This window comes from Pollicipes pollicipes, unplaced genomic scaffold, assembly GCF_011947565.3.
Source record: "Pollicipes pollicipes isolate AB1234 unplaced genomic scaffold, Ppol_2.1 Scaffold_2555;HRSCAF=2994_pilon_pilon_pilon, whole genome shotgun sequence".
Lineage (NCBI taxonomy): Eukaryota > Metazoa > Arthropoda > Thecostraca > Pollicipedomorpha > Pollicipedidae > Pollicipes > Pollicipes pollicipes.
In genome coordinates, this window is record NW_023596136.1 from 9,586,429 (window position 1) to 9,606,767 (window position 20,339).

At 51.9% G+C, this 20,339-nt stretch overlaps 1 protein-coding gene across 1 annotated transcript; it reads left to right on the plus strand.

Annotated features, from left to right (window-relative positions):
• The first annotated feature begins 3,197 nt into the window (after nt 1–3,197).
• LOC119107177 (phenoloxidase-activating factor 3) lies at nt 3,198–19,971 on the plus strand. The gene is made up of 7 exons (XM_037230570.1): nt 3,198–3,346; nt 6,241–6,341; nt 8,021–8,173; nt 11,339–11,505; nt 15,527–15,668; nt 17,477–17,566; nt 18,348–19,971. The coding sequence occupies exons 2-7, from the start codon at nt 6,257–6,259 to the stop codon at nt 18,659–18,661; spliced, it is 951 nt and encodes a 316-aa protein (XP_037086465.1). The 5' UTR covers nt 3,198–3,346; nt 6,241–6,256; the 3' UTR covers nt 18,662–19,971.
• The last annotated feature ends 368 nt before the right edge of the window (nt 19,972–20,339 follow it).

The window sequence follows — 20,339 nt, forward strand, 5'->3', positions numbered from 1 at the left end:
TTTTTGCTCAGAAAAATGTCTGGGATCAGCGCCGGCGCTGAGTGGTGCTTGTTGCGTGAGCCTTAACACCTCCATTCAGTCGTGGAACTCGGGTCAACGGTAGAGTTTTACCGCAAGAGGTTAACGTGCCGCAACGTTTGGCATTGTCTGTCCTACCCTGATGGTGAGGTCCTCGGACGTCGCCTAACCTTTTCGCATCTGCTGCTGCCGGCCGCAATCCAAGCCAGCTTGGGCTGAATATTGAGCACCTAAAACCACTCGAACCCTTCGCGCCACCAGCAGGTAAGCCAAAGCGCAGGCGCTATAACCAACCGAGTTATTGGGACGCACTAGGGAGGCGAAGGGAAGAGCAATCATTGAGCACCTCGCCAAAGTCAGCAAATCTTAGCGTGGTGCTCTCATCGTCTTTCGCAAATGGAAATCAGGCACAATTATCGGCCCGAGAATGCGTCCTTTGCTTTTGCTATGATTTGTTGTTCTCCATTCTAAACAAGTCATATTATTCTGCCGATGTGTTTGGTAGTGCTGATGCGCTTTTAATGCTAAAACTTTTCCGCAAAAACCAGAACCGACATTTCCCTACCCTTTCTTCAGTAGTTCGTCCCAGTAATTCAGTTGATCGTAGTTTTGAGATCCCATTCACATGCTGGAGGCGAGGAGGGTCCAAGCCGCTTCATGCGCTCATCACTTAGCTCCGGCTGACATGAACTGCGGCCGGTAGCAGCCGGTTCGGGAATGCCCAGATGACGTCACAGTCCAACCTTCAGCGTAAAGCGGGGAGTGCCAGGCGCCTCAGCACGATAAGCTTTCGCCGTCAAGTCCTACCGTTGACCCGGAGTTGCATTATCGAATGGGTGTGTCAGGGCGCACGCAACCAGCATCCCTCAGTGTAGGCGCTGATCCCATGAATTCATCCAAGCAGCATATTGAAACGAAATCCTTTAAAAAACTAGAAGAAATGAAATAGTGCAACCAAATTCTTCGTCTTTATTTCGTTAATTTTGCCAAATTAAGGCCAAATGACAATGCATGCCTACCATCCACTCGTCTGATATGCGAACAGAACCAACGTACAGCAGCCTCTTCCGCTCACTTCGATTCCGGTCACGGTTCACTACCACACCGTTGAACCAATGGGCCGACCATCAAACGCTCCGTCCCTCTGATCTGTCTGCTGCCGAGGATACACGCCTGGGCTCCGTCCCTCTGATCTGTCTGCTGCCGAGGATACACACCTGCATTGTGACTGTTCCGCACAGCCGCTTTGTACTGCATTGCAGTCTAAGGTTCCATAATTGGCCTCTAAGAAGCAAGAAATATGGTGCACTGGAGAGCGAGGGGACATTATTTTTGCTGTTTTTGTACCTGGGCACATTATTGTTAGCATCACATTAATTTCGCACCAAATAATATTCGGTAGGTTTTTAATGTGTCGTCATAGCAGCTCCTTCATATATTAGGACAGTCTGCAAGTGTTTGACAAGTTTTTCACATGGTACCACCTGCCCGAAGATGAATAACAATTGACTGCAGTGTGCAGCAGCTGTTAAAAGTACAGGGTAGCCGAGATGAAAGCCGAGATGAAAGTCTTCCCATCAACACTCAAGTGTGTTTGTCACAAATCGTCACTTTAGTGGCATTCGGCTGCCAATTGCCTGGCAAAACACGATCAGCAAATTGCTTTAACTTTACATTCTAACAGTTTGATTTATATGTGGACATATCGTGGCAGTGTGCTCAACAATTTTCCATTCGCTCAAGTTTGTACATGTCATCCACGCCTATCGACATAAAACTACCTTTTTGCGCCTCGGGCCACCTTCAGTGAACCATAAGCGATACCGGTTTTTGTAAATCACAAGGACACGAACTGCTAAGATATTTGTATCTGTGAATTACATCCCATTCTAAGCTCTTCACAAAAATGCAGCTTCCCATCGCCCTGAAATGGTAAGCCGTTCGTCCGTGGCAAAAACAAATTGGAGTGCTACGTTTTTAGACAGTTATTTTCGTAACAAATGACAATTCTATCCATAACTTGGGACGCAAATTAAAGTGGTCGAAATCTGGGGAGAGATCAATTTTGGGGCAGGTCCGGTCTATTGACTCAGCCCCCAACCCCAACTGACTTTAGATTCCAGAAAGTGATACCCCCGGTTAGCATGAAAGTGTCATTCCTGTAAATGAATAAGGTTGGTGTCCTGGGAAACGATGGGCATCACTAATCATTGCCACGCTGTTGGTGAGGCTGTCTGAGACCAAACGTGCGCCTGTTTGTTTAGTGCTCAGCATGCACAATAAACCAAGCTTGACATATCTGTCCCATACCGGTAGGCGCCTTCGCTTATTATCTGAACGCTAAAACACTCAGCCGGCTTGCATTTGAATCTGAAGTGAACTCTTACAGTCCCATATATTTTTGGGGACATGCTGCAGAGTCTTGAACCACTGACCCTTACAAACCCCTTCATGCCCATCGATAGTGTAAGCTAAAATGTCTAAATAAGAAACCGGGCTGACTAGGTTTCATCTCCGCCGTCCGTATTCCACTCTGGTGCACACCGCGCCTCTGGCCGGCGCCCATTCCGCGGACCGGACTCCCGGCCGTCTTCCGCCTTCGAGGACCGTGCAGGGCAGGACAGGGTGTCGCGGGCTAGCACCTATACCGCGGACCTGACACCCGGCCGCCAGGCGCTGGGGAAGCGGGCGTTTGGGGCCGTCACGGGACAGAGACGAACGTTTCTTCGGCAGGGTCGGGGACCTGACGGCGGCCGCCATGTGCCGGGGAAAGACGGGTCTCCACCGGCAGGGTCGGGCGGCGGGGCCCGCGGCCGGCGCCGGTTCCATGGACCTGACGGCGGCCGCCAGGCGCCGGGGAGAGGCGGGTCTCCACCGGCAGGGTCGGGCGGTGGGGACCGCGGCCGGCGCCGGTTCCATGGACCTGACGGCGGCCGCCATGTGCCGGGGAGAGACGGGTCTCCACCGGCAGGGTCGGACGGCGGGGACCGCGGCCGGCGCCGGTTCTATGGACCTGACGGCGGGTCTCCACCGGCAGGGTCGGGCGGTGGGGACCGCGGCCGGCGCCGGTTCCATGGACCTGACGGCGGCCGCCATGTGCCGGGTAAGCGGATTTCCATGAGCAGGGTCGGGCGGCGCGGCGCGGTGGGCCGGCACCAGTCCGCTCCGGTGGCTCACGGATAAAGGACGAGGAGCAGCGGCGGCGCCGTCGTCGACTGACAGAGACGCCAGCAGAAGCACTGCCCACAGAGGAGTGTGCGCCAGCTCCGATCGCCCGCCGACCAGAAAACACGGGCTGCGGACGCAGACGTGTGCGAAGCTTCACACAGTGAGAACTCCTGTTGCAAACTGCTGTGTTGATATTTGATCACTCGGTGTTTTTAGTCTCTGCCAGTTTATTGTCGAAGGTAACCCTTGCTGAGGTATCTTATCAGGCTGGGCGATGTACGGTACCTTAATATCCTCAGGCCGACAACCGTTTTCCAACATGCATGTTGCACATTAAAGATGACAGTAAGTAAGCCGTGCTGACCACATGTTCAAAGAGGTCGATAGAGCGATTCACAGTGCGTTCGACGAGCGATTTGGCTCGTCTAAATCGTTAAGCAAAACTTATACCGTGCAATGATGACATCGATAACATCCACAGGTATCCTGATACCTTGACACAGTGAGGCATCCAGGTGCCTTGTTGCGTCTTGTTTTGTTGCTAACCAACGTTCTAAAGGCTTCGTAATTTTTTTCGGGTCTGAGCTTTAATGCACTTTTAATAGTAGTGGTTCCTAACGGTAGGCAAGTGGCAAGTTGATAATTTTTACGAACGGCGACTTTGCGGCCCATCCATGCATTTCTCTTGCTGTTGGGCCTCACAGCTTTGGCATCAGAATGTCCTGAGAGCCACCGCAAGGCACCGCAAAAGGCGCAAAGCTCTTTACCGTTCCGTTAATCCGTCTGGCGCTCGGCCACTCTCGTCACCCTGTACCAGCGTATCAGCTGCTATTTGGGAACTCCTCGGCAAGTAACTCAGCCCGGGCGAGTGATTGCCAGTCGGCCAGACTTTTTCGGTGAGGTGTTAAATATTCCAGTGGCATTTCAGGTGTTTGCATTAGACTTGTGGCTAGCCAGACGTCAGTGGTAGGGACTGCTGACCATCTATCTGGTTGCTGGCACTGCGGTGACCATGAGAACGTCTATCACAGAGATTCTAGCAGCGGTGAAGTCATACGCCATTCACTTTGCTGAAAGTCACGTCGCAAGACGTATGTCACATGGGCTTTGTTGACCAGACTTCTGTCACAGAAACCTTATCACGGAGGCTTGGATCTGGTTATGGTCTGTATGCCTGCCACTGAAACTCTGTTAACAGTTCAAATATGTGTCACGGATTCTTTGCTGATAGCTTATATGTTTGTACCAGAGTCTGCGTAAACGGTGCAACTGTCCACCACGGCGGTTCTCCGAACAGTTCAGATGCAGGTCATTAAGATCCTGTTGACAGTCCAAAGGTCTGTCACGGGGCTCTCCGAACAGGCCAGATGACGGACGCAAAGGTCCTCTTCGCAGTCCCAAGATCCATCACCAGACTCTCCTAACCGCTCTCTCCTAACCGCTCAGATGCAGGTCACAACGGTCCTATTCACAGTCCAGGCCTCTGTGACTTAGATTTCGTTGACAGTCCGTGTTCCGTCCTTGGGGGCTCCGTTTGCGGGCATAACGTCCGGCACAGATATTCTGTTAACATCCCAGAAATCCTCTTATTTTTGTTATCCGGCGTGCCGGCTGTTAGTGGATTATCTGGACAGCTTTGCTGTGCCGTGCACCAAAAGCGATCCACTAATCTGGGCGTTGTCTGTGGCAGTGGTTATCAGAGACAAGCTTATGCAATCTCTGCTGCCTTGTGCATTTCCTTGGCCCCTCGCTGCATGGTTTACTGATTGTTGGCATGCCCTCGCTTTTCGCCTTATTGCTTCTCTTTTTTGCCCCGGCGCGGTAATGCCGACATTGTTTATGTCGTAACTGGCCCAGTGCCTGTGTCCATATTACGCCGAAAGATCTCACGAATTTCTTGAGAATGCCAGAAGCCGCCATTCGCTGTTGTGTGAGAGGTAACTATAAAACGAACTCCTTATCACTGTGCCCTACTAAATTGTGTTGGTGAAATGACGCACTGTACGCTGACGCTTCGCAGGTGGAGCCACGTAGGCTGACATTCTGCTGATGCTAATAACTATCCCTCCAGGACATTCGCTCACAAGACCAAACTCGCCCACTGAGTCAGGAAAGTGATGCGTCGTATGAGAGAAATGCGGAGACAGGTCCTTTGGGCTTGGCTGTATTGCTTACGTCTCTCTGCAGCACAAATGTGTGCGAGACGATAGGATGCTCAGGGACATGAAGCGCCATCTCCTTCGTGATGAGCGCAGCTACAAACTAAGGTTAACACTAACATACATACAGCAAACGTTCCTGCCTTAACTGCCAATACGTCAATATTCCACTCGGTGCGCCTGTTGAGAATTAGTTTATTAGCGACGCTGTGCTGTAACGTGGCCACAGACATTGTTCTGCCGAATGAGAAGTGGAACCTTCTACCACTTCCTTGATCTCGTCACAGCCAAACAGCGCACCCAGCTTATCAGGGCAGCTTATGCAGCGCATGTCGATTGTACGACTAACAACCTAAACTAACGGACGGCGTAGACACGATCCGCTGGTATCTTTTACATGCTCTGATGGCACAGGACATTGGGGAACGACATCCGCGTCGCCATGTTCGGTTGCTGTGACTTCGGATGCATACTCAAGTTTATTTTTTTAAATGTTATATTTACCTACCTGCGAGTGGTGGCCTCATACCACTGCCCGAATTCACAAGCACCCAGCTGGTCATTTTCTGCTGACGAATTTTCATCTTTCGTTCGTTGTCAGCAGGTCATCTTCTGATGACTACCTGCTGACTTCTGGTTCTGATACAGATTCAGATCTCACAGGGTGTGAAAAAGAGATGACAACCTTCCCCACCACGTGCGAGCTGGCACGTGGCTGGCACTGGCTGGCTGGCTTTATGTCACTCGAGCGCAATGGGCCGTGAGCCAGCCCCCACCCCAGCTCCATGTGAGTCACAGCATAACGCCTTGCTCCTATCTTTCCTCCACATATGGTTCTGGTCGGGAAGCCCGACTGTCGCTCCTCTGCTCTGATCGAATCACGTATCTCTTGCAGAACCCCGCGTTCGACAATGCTGGGCTGGCTAGCTGCACTGTTGCTGGCCTCCACGGCCTGCACCGCGACGAGGCCTGGCGTATCTCCATCGGCACAGCGCTGTAAGTCTCACGACCAGCACATAGGCGACCAAGCGCCTGTTGTATGCTGACGGACCCTTATAAGCCGACGGCCAGTGGGTCAGGACTGGAATGGGGATAGCGATAAGCGATTTGAGCCTCGGGTCCCATGTTTTCGGATCGTTAACACATTGGCATGTCATTGCGACGCATTTTCCCATCCAGATGCCAAGGTACTAGGAGACCAGGTGGATGGGCTCCCGACTGCAAATGCCAGGGACCTAGGAGATCAGATGGATGGCCTCCCGACTCCAGATGCCAGGGACCTAGGAGATCAGGTGGATGGTCTTCCGACTCCAGATGCCAGGGACCTAGGAGATCAGGTGGATGGTCTTCCGACTCCAGATGCCAGGGACCTAGGAGATCAGGTGGACGGGCTCCCGACTCCAAATGTCAGGGGCCTAGGAGATCAGGTGGATGGGCTCCCGACTCCAAATGTCAGGGGCCTAGGAGATCAGGTGGATGGGCTCCCGACTCCAAATGTCAGGGACCTAGGAGATCAGGTGGATGGTCTCCCGACTCCAAATGTCAGGGGCCTAGGAGATCAGGTGGATGGGCTCCCGACTCCAAATGTCAGGGGCCTAAGAGATCAGGTGGATGGGCTCCCGACTCCAAATGTCAGGGACCTAGGAGATCAGGTGGATGGGCTCCCGACTCCAAATGTCAGGGACCTAGGAGATCAGGTGGATGGTCTTCCGACTCCAGATGCCAGGGACCTAGGAGATCAGGTGGATGGTCTTCCGACTCCAGATGCCAGGGACCTAGGAGATCAGGTGGATGGTCTTCCGACTCCAGATGCCAGGGACCTAGGAGATCAGGTGGATGGGCTCCCGACTCCAAATGTCAGGGGCCTAGGAGATCAGGTGGATGGGCTCCCGACTCCAAATGTCAGGGGCCTAGGAGATCAGGTGGATGGGCTCCCGACTCCAGATGCCAGGGACCTAGGAGACCATATTCTAACGTGAAAAAGGTGGAAACAGAAAGATAACTGGTGATAATCCATCGGATTTTCATTTGATTCAATTTGGGTTACTACCTAGATCAAAAGTAAACCTTTATCTCAAGTTCATCGACGACTCCACCTCAGATAACAGGGTGTGAGAGCTGCCACTTAGACTAGAAAGCGATGCGTGCTTGAATTTTACGTGCTTTTTGGTGCCCGCATGGTTCATGTCAAAGTCAAAATTTCGCTGAAATTGTCTGGCACTAAAAACAAGCCAGAGGCGGAAAGACAGGTAGTGAATATTTATCAGGTTTTCATGTCATGCAATTTTGCATTAATACCAAGATCCAAGTAATCCGATATCCCAATTTAGCTGCAGATAACACGATCTGAGATCCGCCACTAAAGCTGCGAAACGATGCCTATTTGATGGGATCAACTTTTTTCTGCCGCACTGCAGCAGCGTCTTAATAAAGTGAGCTGTGATTTGTTCCACCGCTGCACGCGATCCCATCAAGCGGAAGGCGGCGCGGTGGCACCACTAATGGCGATCCCATCAAGCGGCAGGCGGCGCGGTGGTACCACCAATGGCGATCCCATCAAGCGGCAGGCGGCGCGGTGGCACCACTAATGGCGATCCCATCAAGCGGCAGGCGGCGCGGTGGTACCACTAATGACGATCCCATCTGCCCGCTAACACGCCACCTTCGGTCTACAGTGCTGCTGCTGGAGGCACGGGACTTGGGCTACCTGCCTCCCATGGAGTCCTTCGGCGACGACAGATGTGGCATCAACGTGCCCGGCACCAACCTCGACGAGGAGGAGGTCCATCTCGGCGAATACCCCTGGATGGCTCTGTTGGGATACACCAGTAAGCGCTTACCTGTGGTATGAAGTGTGAAGCTGCCCATCGTGGCGATCATCCCGAGAGGGCTCTGCTGAGATGAACCAATAATCACCCGCGGGTCTGCTGATATTTGGTAGGGGGAGAATTTGCACATTCACCTTCACCTTATAGAATATGGAACGCAAGGCTGTGTTGCTCGTTTCGTGATCAGCACACTCGAACGGTGGCTTTATGGGCTATCATTCATTGTAGCAAGCATTTGCCGTCAGTGGACAGCGTTGAATACTCCACATAGGTATCCCTCGTTCACCCTTGCTGAGCATCGGAACTGACAATCAGACCCGCACCAGACTTCGCTCCACCGGAGTCGATTTCGGCTCTGGCTCACAGCATGTGGGGTTGACTCCGACTCTGACACCGAGCACAGCATACTTTTAAGTCGACTCGGATTCCAATCCGAACAGACATGGCTGATTCCCAGATTTTGTTTCCGATGCGGCTGATTCCGGTCACAAGTGATAAATAGTTTCATGGGCTGCATAAAAACCCACGCGGGCCATATCTTTGATAACACTGACATATCTTATTGCTCCCCCGTTGCACAAAGAACAGCAGTAGGAAGAAAATAACATAAGTAGATGTCTGCATTCCTTCATGAGTTTATTAATTGATGATCGTCACCAAAACGAAGCACAGTGTGTCTTTGACTGCGAACTGCGAACTGCGCGCGTGGGCAAATCTTGAAAGGAATCGATTCCGCTTTGGCGCAGAGAAACTTTGACCCTCTCTGTCGCCATTTCCAACTGCACCCGGAACGAGACACAACCCTACTGGCCGTCCCCGTCGCCACTTCCAACTGTACCCGGAACGAAATACAACCCTACTGGCCGTCCCCGTCGCCACTTCCAACTGCACCCGGAACGAGATGCAACCCTACTGGCCGTCCCCGTCGCCACTTCCAACTGCACCCGGAACGAGACACAACCCTACTGGCCGTCCCCGTCGCCACTTCCAACTGCACCCGGAACGAGACACAACCCTACTGGCCGTCATTAGATACTGTATGGTCTAAGCAATGCTGCCGCTCTTGGTTATCATTATGTGTGGCATTCCACTCACCCGGCCCGGGTTCTGCGGTTATGGGTTCATGGGTATAAACAAATGGGCTTAACATCATTAGACACGCATAAAAAGCACAGGGTATCTTTGTATCATTCGGGTCTCGTATGAGCTTAAGCCAGTTAACCGAGAATGAAGCGGGATATTTGGCCATCGTGAAGCTGCTTGACGGAGGCCTTTTTGGTCCTTCCCACCCCTGACATGAAGGTGGCGACTGCGCGTTGTCAGATGACATTCCACATCCCTGCATCTCACGGCGGAGAATATTGGTTACTTAATGGTTACCGATGACGTCATAAATCAATTGAAGTTGAAATATTTCGGATTTTGATGTCGATTTGAAATTTGTATGCAAAACTCAGTGATTTGCTACCAAGTTGACTGGCTGTGCACCGCAGGAGGACTTCATTGAAAGAGCTGCCGTAAGTTTTCATTGATCCCACATTTCACCATCGATTTCGCAGTGCTCACCTTCAGCATGACATACGTCATAAGTCTGATCAAGCCAAGAGGTGTGAGAAGGTCAAATGGCATGCCGGGAAAACAGCTACCGCGGCGTGCGTCTATAGGGTGGAACGCAAGCCGAAACCAAATACAAACGCATTCCAACATTGTAATGACAACATTTCATGAACTCAAATGCTAAGAGACAGGCCAGCATTGAATGTGCATATTGAATCTGTATGTGGAACGAAGAGGCTTCCAGATATCCTGCAAAGCGGCGTACTCTCATAGTACCATCCGCATATTGCATCCACTATTCCACGCACAGTCGATCAAGATTGGTCTGACGCACTGAGCCGTAGCCAAGCATGTATTTGGTAATTTATATGCAACAGACGTAGCTCTCGGATTGCACACATCCGTTCCGTCAGAGATCACCGTTACGTTTGAAGTCTACATATTTGTTAGAACAGTCGGTAACGCTTGTCTTCGCGCACCCGCTTACAGTGTCTTCTGCGGCACAACTGTGGCTCAAACCCGTGTTTACCACGTGGGAGTCGACCACGCTAATCACCCAGTCGTCAGCCCCCCCCCCCCCTTCCTCACCTTGACACACACCTTGTGATGAAAGCTGAGAGTATTACTGACGTGTGATTGGCTGCCATAGGGTGACGAGCGATTTGCGTCAGGTTTTAACAGTCTTATTTAGTTTGATTGCCTGTTCGAATGTAAGGCGGACAGCGCGTCGGAATTTATTGACTGTAACTGATGTGACTGATATGACTTCACATGACCTGTAAGCCAAATAGCAGCGTGCATAAGATACATACCTTGACCCAGATGCTGATCTGTTTTACCTAGCTGATGATCTTATCGTAGATGGTGCTGTCGCAACCGGCGAGACCAGAGTCTCGGATGGCATATGTCGCTAAACCTTCAGAAGGCTTCCCATAAGCCTGCTCCTTTTTTCCTCTCAAAACGTCGAACACGCCGCAAACCCTTTTACAGACACCGACAGGGGCAAGCACTGAGACAAACACACGTGTGCAGATCTCTCCAGGACAGACAAACATCACGTTGGAGATGGACGTTTACGACCGAGAGGGGCTGTTCTCGTGAATTTGGAAAGATCGTTCATCATACTGAGCCGATAGGTGTTCATGGTGGCGATCGCTATCCGAGGCCCGTCGCTTGTTTAGGGACGCTGCCACTTTCATGCGGCTGGTGTCGCACGGAGATGTAAATACCGCCCGGGCGTTCTCATGCGACCCGTGCAAGCAAATCATCTTAGGTTGACGTCAGATTATACAAAAATGGAAGTAAGATGTGGAGCATTGTAACAACTGGTTTTCCAGACCAGATCCGGGGTCTTATCGGCGTAAATTCCCAGCATCTGAGTGGCCGTGAGGGGCGACGACTCATGTCAGCCAGCAGTGGCCGTCGTTCAGAAAAGGCATAACTAGCCGTCCGAACAGGTTTAGCAGTGTGCACCGCTTTAGTCCGTTCGACCTCGAGACCGCGGAATGACTCTGGGTCTCCTGGGAGCATCCTCAAACCGTGCTTCCTCTAAGCCGAGTCAGATGGGACACCTTGTGTGCCAACAAACCACGTACCGTGTACCCGCAGGCACTACCACGCCCGACAAGATCACCTACAACTGCGGTGGCACACTGATCAACAATCGGTACGTGCTGACGGCGGCGCACTGCGTCAGCCGGCTCCCGAAGCGGCTGAGCGTCTCATCCGTCCGCCTGGGCGAGCACAACGTCTCCACAGAACTGGATTGTCAGATGGTGAGTACGCCACCACCACCGGCCAGGAGTGTTATCTGGTGAGTAAAACACCACCACCGGCCAGGAGTGTTATCTGGTGAGTAAAACACCAACGCCGGCCGGGACTGTTGTCTGGTGAGTAAAACACCACCACCGGCCGGGACTGTTTTCTGGTGAGCACGGCACCACCACCGGCCGGGACGGCTATCTGGTGAGCACGGCACCACCACCGGCCGGGACTGTTATCTGGTGAGCACGGCACCACCACCGGCCGGGACTGTTATCTGGTGAGCACGGCACCACCACCGGCCGGGACGGCTATCTAGTGAGCACGGCACCACCACCGGCCGGGACGGCTATCTGGTGAGCACGGCACCACCACCAGCCGGGACTGTTATCTGGTGAGCACGGCACCACCACCAGCCGGGACTGTTATCTGGTGAGCACGGCACCACCACCAGCCGGGACTGTTATCTGGTGAGCACGGCACCACCACCAGCCGGGACTGTTATCTGGTGAGCACGGCAGCACCACCAGCCGGGACTGTTATCTGGTGAGCACGGCACCACCACCAGCCGGGACTGTTATCTGGTGAGCACGGCACCACCACCAGCCGGGACTGTTATCTGGTGAGCACGGCAGCACCACCAGCCGGGACTGTTATCTGGTGAGCACGGCAGCACCACCAGCCGGGACTGTTATCTGGTGAGCACGGCACCACCACCAGCCGGGACTGTTATCTGGTGAGCACGGCAGCACCACCAGCCGGGACTGTTATCTGGTGAGCACGGCACCACCACCAGCCGGGACTGTTATCTGGTGAGCACGGCACCACCACCAGCCGGGACGGCTATCTGGTGAGCACGGCACCACCACCAGCCGGGACGGCTATCTGGTGAGCACGGCACCACCACCAGCCGGGACGGCTATCTGGTGAGCACGGCACCACCACCGGCCGGGACGGCTATCTGGTGAGCACGGCACCACCACCAGCCGGGACTGTTATCTGGTGAGCACGGCACCACCACCAGCCGGAACGGCTATCTGGTGAGTAAAACATCCATCCATCTAGCAAAACATCCATACTCCATTTTACATCCTGCCAAGGTCTAGCATCTACAGTTGCAGCAAACCGAAAGAAACAAGCGCCAGTCAAACTCAACAGCCGAAATTCCAGAAGGCGCGAGACCGCCACTTACGGGGGCTCGGCCCGCTGCACCCTCGATGCAACCATTGCCTGATCGTGCAGACTTCTGCAAACGCTGAGCACAATTGTCATGGCACCAGGTAGTCGAGGTCTTCATGCAAATATCCAATCTAAATCCAGCCTCCAGGTACTGCAGGGCATAACATCCTCCTCGTGGAATACTCGATGCATCTGCAAATCATTACGCCAATCTTCGTCTAAATCCGGCATTTGACATTAAGCGTTCCGAACGTTTGTCTACGCTGCCATTTTTGACCTACAAAGCTTGCATTCCAACAGTTAGCACCTATGTGCATGCTGTCATAATCGTGTCAAACAGACCGCAGAGGGAGATTTGCCTTCAAAGTTTGGTGAAAACGGATCTACATAAGTCGTTAATTACAATCGTGTGGGCGCTCCAACGGCACGCTACATAGCTCCACTCAGACATGTTTTTTCGTGTTTTCAAGGCTGCACCACTTTCAACCACTTGCTGTGATTCAGAATGTATCTGTTTACCGGCAGCGCTGTATTTATGCAGGCATAACTTGGCGGTAATGAACTGTCACACACACACACACACACACACACACACACACACACACACACACACACACACACACACACCACACACACACACACACACACACACACACACACACACACACACACACACACACACACACACACACACACACACACACACACACACACACACACACACACACACACACACACACGCACATACACGCACACACACACACACACACACACACACACACACACACATATATATATATATATATATATATATATATATATATATATATATATATATATATATATACATGCGTAAATCATCTCATGCATGCTGTCTTTTTTGGTTGCTGAACACAAACATTTATATATTGTGTACGTGTATGCTATCTTGATCAGATTACCACCAGACGAACATATCAGATTAGGCAGAAGAGAGGTTTCACGAGTAGCACCCTACCTAGCAATACCTAGCTGGCCGATTGTGTGGCGATGCGTGGTGCTGTCTGCACTGCTCAGATTTGTTGCAAAATCATGGTGGTGTTTCTGTTGAGAAATTGACCGTGCTTTTACAACGCTTGAGAAATGAAACGTGACAGTCATGCGTTTTCATAAATATTACGCTGGGCCAGTAAGAATTAATCAAATGCTGTCATCTGCCGAAAAGATGTAAATGAAAATACTTAATGTGAGGAAAGGAGAACGCCATTGTTGAACGGGCATTCACCAAACGTGTACTATTTTGACTGAAGTTAGTCCGGCTGAAAGTTGTGTGCGTTGGCGGGGGGTACATTTTGGCAGCTCATGTCCACTCCCTCTCTCCTTCTGGGACTCTGGGAGTCGTGTGGGAGGTTTGGAGCCTAAAGTAGACGCTAAAATAAAATAACATATGCTAGACGTATGGAATGACATGAAATGCCTCTGGCATGCACGGCAAACCGGTAAAATAAAGAATAAAGAGGGTGATGGGGTCGCAATAAAAAGCTAACTATAAGAAAAACAGGTTTTGAAGGGCGTTTCATTGCATGCACATACATAACGGGCTCCTGCAGCCTATCCCATGTGGTCTTCTCGGCATTACCACCAGGTGTCTGTAGGGCAGTGCTTAAAATCGAGGTGTGAACACCAAATCCCTTTTCGACATTTACGCTGTCTTTGGGCTCGCATGACAATCACCTGGTCACCTGGCGTCCAACACGTCACAGTCATGAAGCGTCGCCCCTGGCTGACAGTCACCTGGCCACCTGGTGTCCGACACGTCACAGTCATGAAGCGTCGCCCCTGGTTGACAATCACCTGGTCACCTGGCGTCCAACACGTCACAGTCATGAAGCGTCGCCCCTGGTTGACAATCACCTGGTCACCTGGCGTCCAACACGTCACAGTCATGAAGCGTCGCCCCTGGTTGACTGTCACCTGGTCACCTGGCGTCCAACACGTCACAGTCATGAAGCGTCTCCCCTGGTTGACAATCACCTGGCGTCCAACACGTCACAGTCATGAAGCGTCGCCCCTGGTTGACAATCACCTGGTCACCTGGCGTCCAACACGTCACAGTCATGAAGCGTCTCCCCTGGTTGACAATCACCTGGCGTCCAACACGTCACAGTCATGAAGCGTCGCCCCTGGTTGACAATCACCTGGCGTCCAACACGTCACAGTCATGAAGCGTCGCCCCTGGTTGACAATCACCTGGTCACCTGGCGTCCAACACGTCACAGTCATGAAGCGTCGCCCCTGGTTGACAATCACCTGGCGTCCAACACGTCACAGTCATGAAGCGTCGCCCCTGGTTGACAATCACCTGGTCACCTGGCGTCCAACACGTCACAGTCATGAAGCGTCGCCCCTGGTTGACAATCACCTGGTCACCTGGCGTCCAACACGTCACAGTCATGAAGCGTCACCCCTGGTTGACAGTCACCTGGCCACCTGGTGTCCGACACGTCACAGTCATGAAGCGTCTCCCCTGGCTGACAGTCACCTGGCCACCTGGTGTCCGACACGTCACAGTCATGAAGCGTCGCCCCTGGTTGACAGTCACCTGGTCACCTCGTGTCCGACACGTCACAGTCATGAAGCGTCGCCCCTGGCTGGGATCGGATTTCTCAGGAATGTCACGGCTCACTGGCCATGTACCTGGAGTTTACACAGGCCCCTCCTCCGCGCATCACTTGGCCATGAGCAGGACATTAAAGTGCATCGCAAGGAATCTTCCAGTGATGTGCCGCGGTGTATAATGTCTTCAACCGCGTCGTTTGCGGTCCGCGCGCGCTGATCTTGCCCCCCCCCCCCCCCTTGCCTCCCGTGTTTGTGCAGGTCGGCGGCCGGGAGGTCTGCACGGAGCCGGTGCAGGACTTCGGTATCGAGAAGATCATCCCGCACGAGGAGCACCACAGGCCCGTGAAGTACCGGAACGACATCGCGCTGGTGCGGCTGGACCGGCCGGTGCGGCGCACCAGTGAGTCAGAGTCACAGGCGGGGCCGACGGCCGACGTCTGGCGCCGTTCTCCGCCCTGTCACAGCGCCATTCTGCACGGACAGTCTCGCGGCATGACCATTAGTGCCGAGTACCGCGGCGTGTGCAAGACTTTGAGCTCGGAACACGCGACGGTAAAAAACAACTTCCCGTTTACAAACGCACCATCGGTCAAGGGCTTCATACCGTACTCAGTTGCTGATATATATATATATATATATATATATATATATATATATATACACATACATTGTTTTGTTCCCAAAAGCCCAGTTGCTTACAGCGGCTATCTCCCGATTTATCCACCGGAGGCGGGAAGGGTTTGAGGAGTGTTGGGCGCTCACTGTTTGACCATAACTGACATGACCTGTGGCCGGAGGAAGTGGCCGTGCTAAATTTCGACGGAAGTTAAAAGGACCGTGCCGAGCAACGTGACAAGTAAAACTCTGCCGTTAACTTGCTACTTGGATATTCAGATGATATGGCCAGGACCCACGCGTCAAGTACTGCTTAGGGTGAGGGCTGATCCCAGAAATCCTGGCAAGCAAAAGGTTCGGGCTAAATAGTAAAAATGGCTGATATATATATATATATATATATATATATATATATATATTCATAATATCATTATATTTTATGCAAAGAATGTTCGATGCATAACGCATGCTTTGCATTTTTATTCACCATCGTAAGTAAACGAAGTTGTAGCTTTAAGAGTATATGCAATGTGGAGGCAAACGAGGGATGAGCATTCATGTATGCATTGTTCATAGCAGGCGCCCTCAATACGCACATCCCAGTTGTCCCTTATCGGTACACGCTATTTCGATTGACATGAAATGACCACAGACTTCGTAGCAAATGCGTATGAGTACGCGTACACGCGCCGATCGCCCGTTCTTAACACGGGCGCACGTTCTCCTCTTGAGCTATAAACGCACGCTACGCATCGCTAAAATTATGCGCACCGGTCATTCCTAATGCCGTGTACGCGCCCCTCTCTCCTTACTGCGCCTCAGGACTACCGGACATTCAGGACACGGACATAGGTACCGGACGTTCCTCTCAATGCATTGTTTGAAAATGTGTGTAAAAATGTCTTTCCATTAGACAATGCAAGCCTGTTTTGCTTTGAACTCAGATTCACTGCTCGTCAAGCAAATAATTGTTGCACTGTTAGATAGCCTTCCTGTCCGTAACAAGTAAATAGGTCTGTTTATTCAAGCGGAAAACAGAAGGTTAGAAAATGCCCTCCTGTGATTGAAATAGGTAGTATCTCAATAACTGCAGGATGGGAACATCTCAAGAAATGATTCAAGAAAAGATAGCCATGGCCACCAGCTTAAATCTAGCTGGGAAAGCGTCGTTACAGAAAGTTCTTAGGTGTCCAAAAAAGGCGCCCGGTGTGTGCAAAACTAGGACACGCTACCCTAGATGTGCATGCATACAACATTGATATACCTACGATTATGATCTTTCATCAGGTATGATTTCCAAGCGTAATGTTGCAAGCTCTTCAACCTCCAGATCTTACAATACCGGCATGCTAGATGAAATTTGGTGATACGGCCGACTTAGACGCAAGGGTCTGACATTCAAAACATGCTTGCGGTAGCGGTTCGCCCTCGTACCGCCACAGCTGGTGGCAGATGATGTGACACCGATGCGAACGCCATCTGCAGGCGTCGTGAAGTGCCTGAAGATTATTGGTGTCATCGAGCATTTCCAGTTTGCTTACCTGTTGATGCAAGCAATCAGTGCCAGTTTGTTTACCTGTTGTGCGATTTCAGATTACGTTCGGCCCATCTGCCTGCCGTTCGACGCTTCAGTGCGGAGAGCACATGTGGGCCAGGAGCTCACTGTGGCCGGCTTTGGCGCCAGTGAGTATGGATGACTGCCCGCCACTGAGTGGGAGAACACGTCGCTGCGTCCGGAGGATGCATTTCACCCCCATTTGTACGCCGATAATGGGGCCCGCGGCGGCGTCACTGAAGCCCGGACACGGAGATGAAAACAGCGTCGAAGTCGGGCCAGTGCCGGACGTGCAATGACAGCGGGCCAAGGGCGATAAAGGCAAAATTATAAATATGGCCTCAGGGTGTGTGTTCGTTCGTGGAAAATTTGGGAGCTGTCTGGTTTAATTATTTTGCGATGCTTTTGCTTCGGTTGGTGTATATTTCAAGTGCCAGATTTTATACTTGGATGATTTACATTAAGTACATTGTGAAGCACGCAAATTTTACTTTGGACCCGCACCAATTTCCATAGTTTCTTGTTTGATAAATATCTGGACATGAAGATGCGTGTAACCGAACATGCCCACTAGATATTTTTACCAAACAACGCAGCTTTTGTGCAAGTACCCTGATTTGATGGTGGAGCTGCGAAGTCATTTGACGCTTTTGCATCTGAGCCTTCCTGTATCTTGTCATATAGCAATAGCCTTTGCCGCGGTTATTGTCTTTGAGACACCGAATCACTGCACATTGGCAAGTGTACGTGAACGTAGACGCCTATTCTTAAATGTAACGTAACGGAATCGGTCTTGAAAATTGCGGGTGACATCAGAACACAATAAGCTGGGTGATAATGATGTGCATGTTCACCACATCCGTGCGATTTGTATTCGTCCGTGGTGACTCGGCAACTCGTCTGTTCCAGTTCGCGGCCAAGGCGACACCGTGCGCGAGCTGACCGTGCCCGTGGTGGGCAACAAGGAGTGCTCGCAAGTGTACCGGAGCTACAGGACCCTGATCGGAGCCGAGCAGATCTGCGCTGGCGGCGAGCGCGACCGCGGCGCGTGTGCCGGCGACGCCGGCGGGCCGCTCATGGCCATGCCCGCGCCCGGCCAGCCGCACTACCTGATTGGCGTCGTCTCGTTCGGCCCAGCCCGCTGCGGCACCAGGAACGTGCCCGACGTGTACACACGCGTCACCGAGTACGAGCAGTGGATCGTCAGTAACATGCGCGACTGAGGGCCGCGGCGGCGGCCACTGCTGGGTGGCGCGACGAGGACGAATGAGGCTGCTGTCGCGCGTCGGCAGCAGACAGCGTGATTTGACTCCGTGCCTCCACGGAGCCAGGCCAAAACTCCACACAGTCTAGCAGGGTGATGGGTTGGGGTCATTATGCACTTCGAGTAATGTTATAAAAGCGTAGGCGTAGGGTTGAAATGGATTCTCATTCTAATCCGTCGTTGAAAGGTGCACCGTGGCACATGTGGTTTAGAAGTCGCAGTCAGGGCCCTAGCTGCGGCTGTCCCAGCCGGGTGGAGTCGTCGAGCCAGGCTCCTCGCGCCTACACAGCACAGCTGACGGCGTCGGCATGGCCCGACTGGCGGGGCCACCTGGACGACGGTCAGTCTTGCGCGGCGTATCAAATTATGCTGATCGTGGATGTGAATCTCACACTGCGCTTTATCGGCTGCACTTCTACATGGTCTGTCGCGCTTAGGACTGAGCTGATTTGACCGATCTGAAGGTGAGCCGATGAAACCGAACCGGGACTTGAATGTCATGACCAAATTGTTCATTGGTTGACAATTTTTATCATTACAAGCTCGTATTAAGCGGCGGCAGTTGGTTGGCCTTCTGTATAAGTTGTTAAATGTTTAGTAACGAGTCCAAATTACGAACATTAGCATTTGCCATGGGAGTCCACGACCCCCCCAGGAGGACGAGCCTTAAACTGTAGTACACCCCATATCATTACACCTGCGGAGCTGGCCTCCGCGCGTCTGATCGCAGTTGAAGCAAGGCCGCTTTACAAAGGTCGGTTAGCTGAAATGCGAGACACGTCATTGGACATCTGATGCCATGCGGGGCATGGCAGCGCGTTGGCCCCGTGTCCTGGTCGTGGTGTGTAGATGAATGGTGTAAACGCAGTGACTTTTGTGCGTGACTGGGAATACAGTGGAATTACATCCTGTTTTGAGCAGATGCTGAATGCGTGAGGATGCTGTTTTTATAGTCCAGCCGTTTAATCCTTGAAGGACCAGACCTGCTGGCTAAAGGAATAATCACTCGTCCAGGGCCTGCTCCAAAACCCCATTGAAGTCACCAGAATGAAATATCTAAACCAGCATTTGCTTGGAATGCCATCCAAATGCACACCCGGACATCGTACAAAACCTGGTATCGACATTGGCTCTCTATTTTCAACTCCATAGAGCTTGGCGGCCTTTGTGGGCACAACCAACACCGCTAGTCGATAGCAAACTTTTTATTATAGTTATAATACAATTGCCATAGCCTGCGTTTGCCGTTTGCCATGCGCTTTGAATAAATTCGAGGATATTATTACGTGCTGTTTTACATGCATGCGCTTCCAAAAATCTCCTTAACAACGATGGCAATTAACACGAACAACAGAAATAACACCAACAACATCGCTTAGTTTGGGGTCAATTTGCACCCCCGCCCCCCTCTCAAATGAAGGTTTTCCCGAGTAACTTCCGAACGTTTGGCGTCTTAGCCGCGCCACACCTTGTCTAGATGTAAGTGACCGAATGGACAAGTTGATGGCATGCAAAAATTGGATGATATAGTAACAAGAGGTAGAATTAAACAAGATGTTAATAGATGTAGTAGACGAGATACTCTGTAATCTTTGCCCAAGTAGACTTTATGTATGGGAGACAAAACGTTGCATTCG

What these genes read in the sequence shown, in the direction of transcription:
- LOC119107177 (XM_037230570.1), top strand. Translation starts at nt 6,257, where the DNA reads ATGCTGGGCTGGCTAGCTGCACTGTTGCTGGCCTCCACGGCCTGCACC. An exon ending in ATCTCCATCGGCACAGCGCT is followed by an intron (nt 6,342 to 8,020) that starts GTAAGTCTCACG and finishes TTCGGTCTACAG; the next exon opens with TGCTGCTGCTGGAGGCACGG. An exon ending in GGCTCTGTTGGGATACACCA is followed by an intron (nt 8,174 to 11,338) that starts GTAAGCGCTTAC and finishes GTGTACCCGCAG; the next exon opens with GCACTACCACGCCCGACAAG.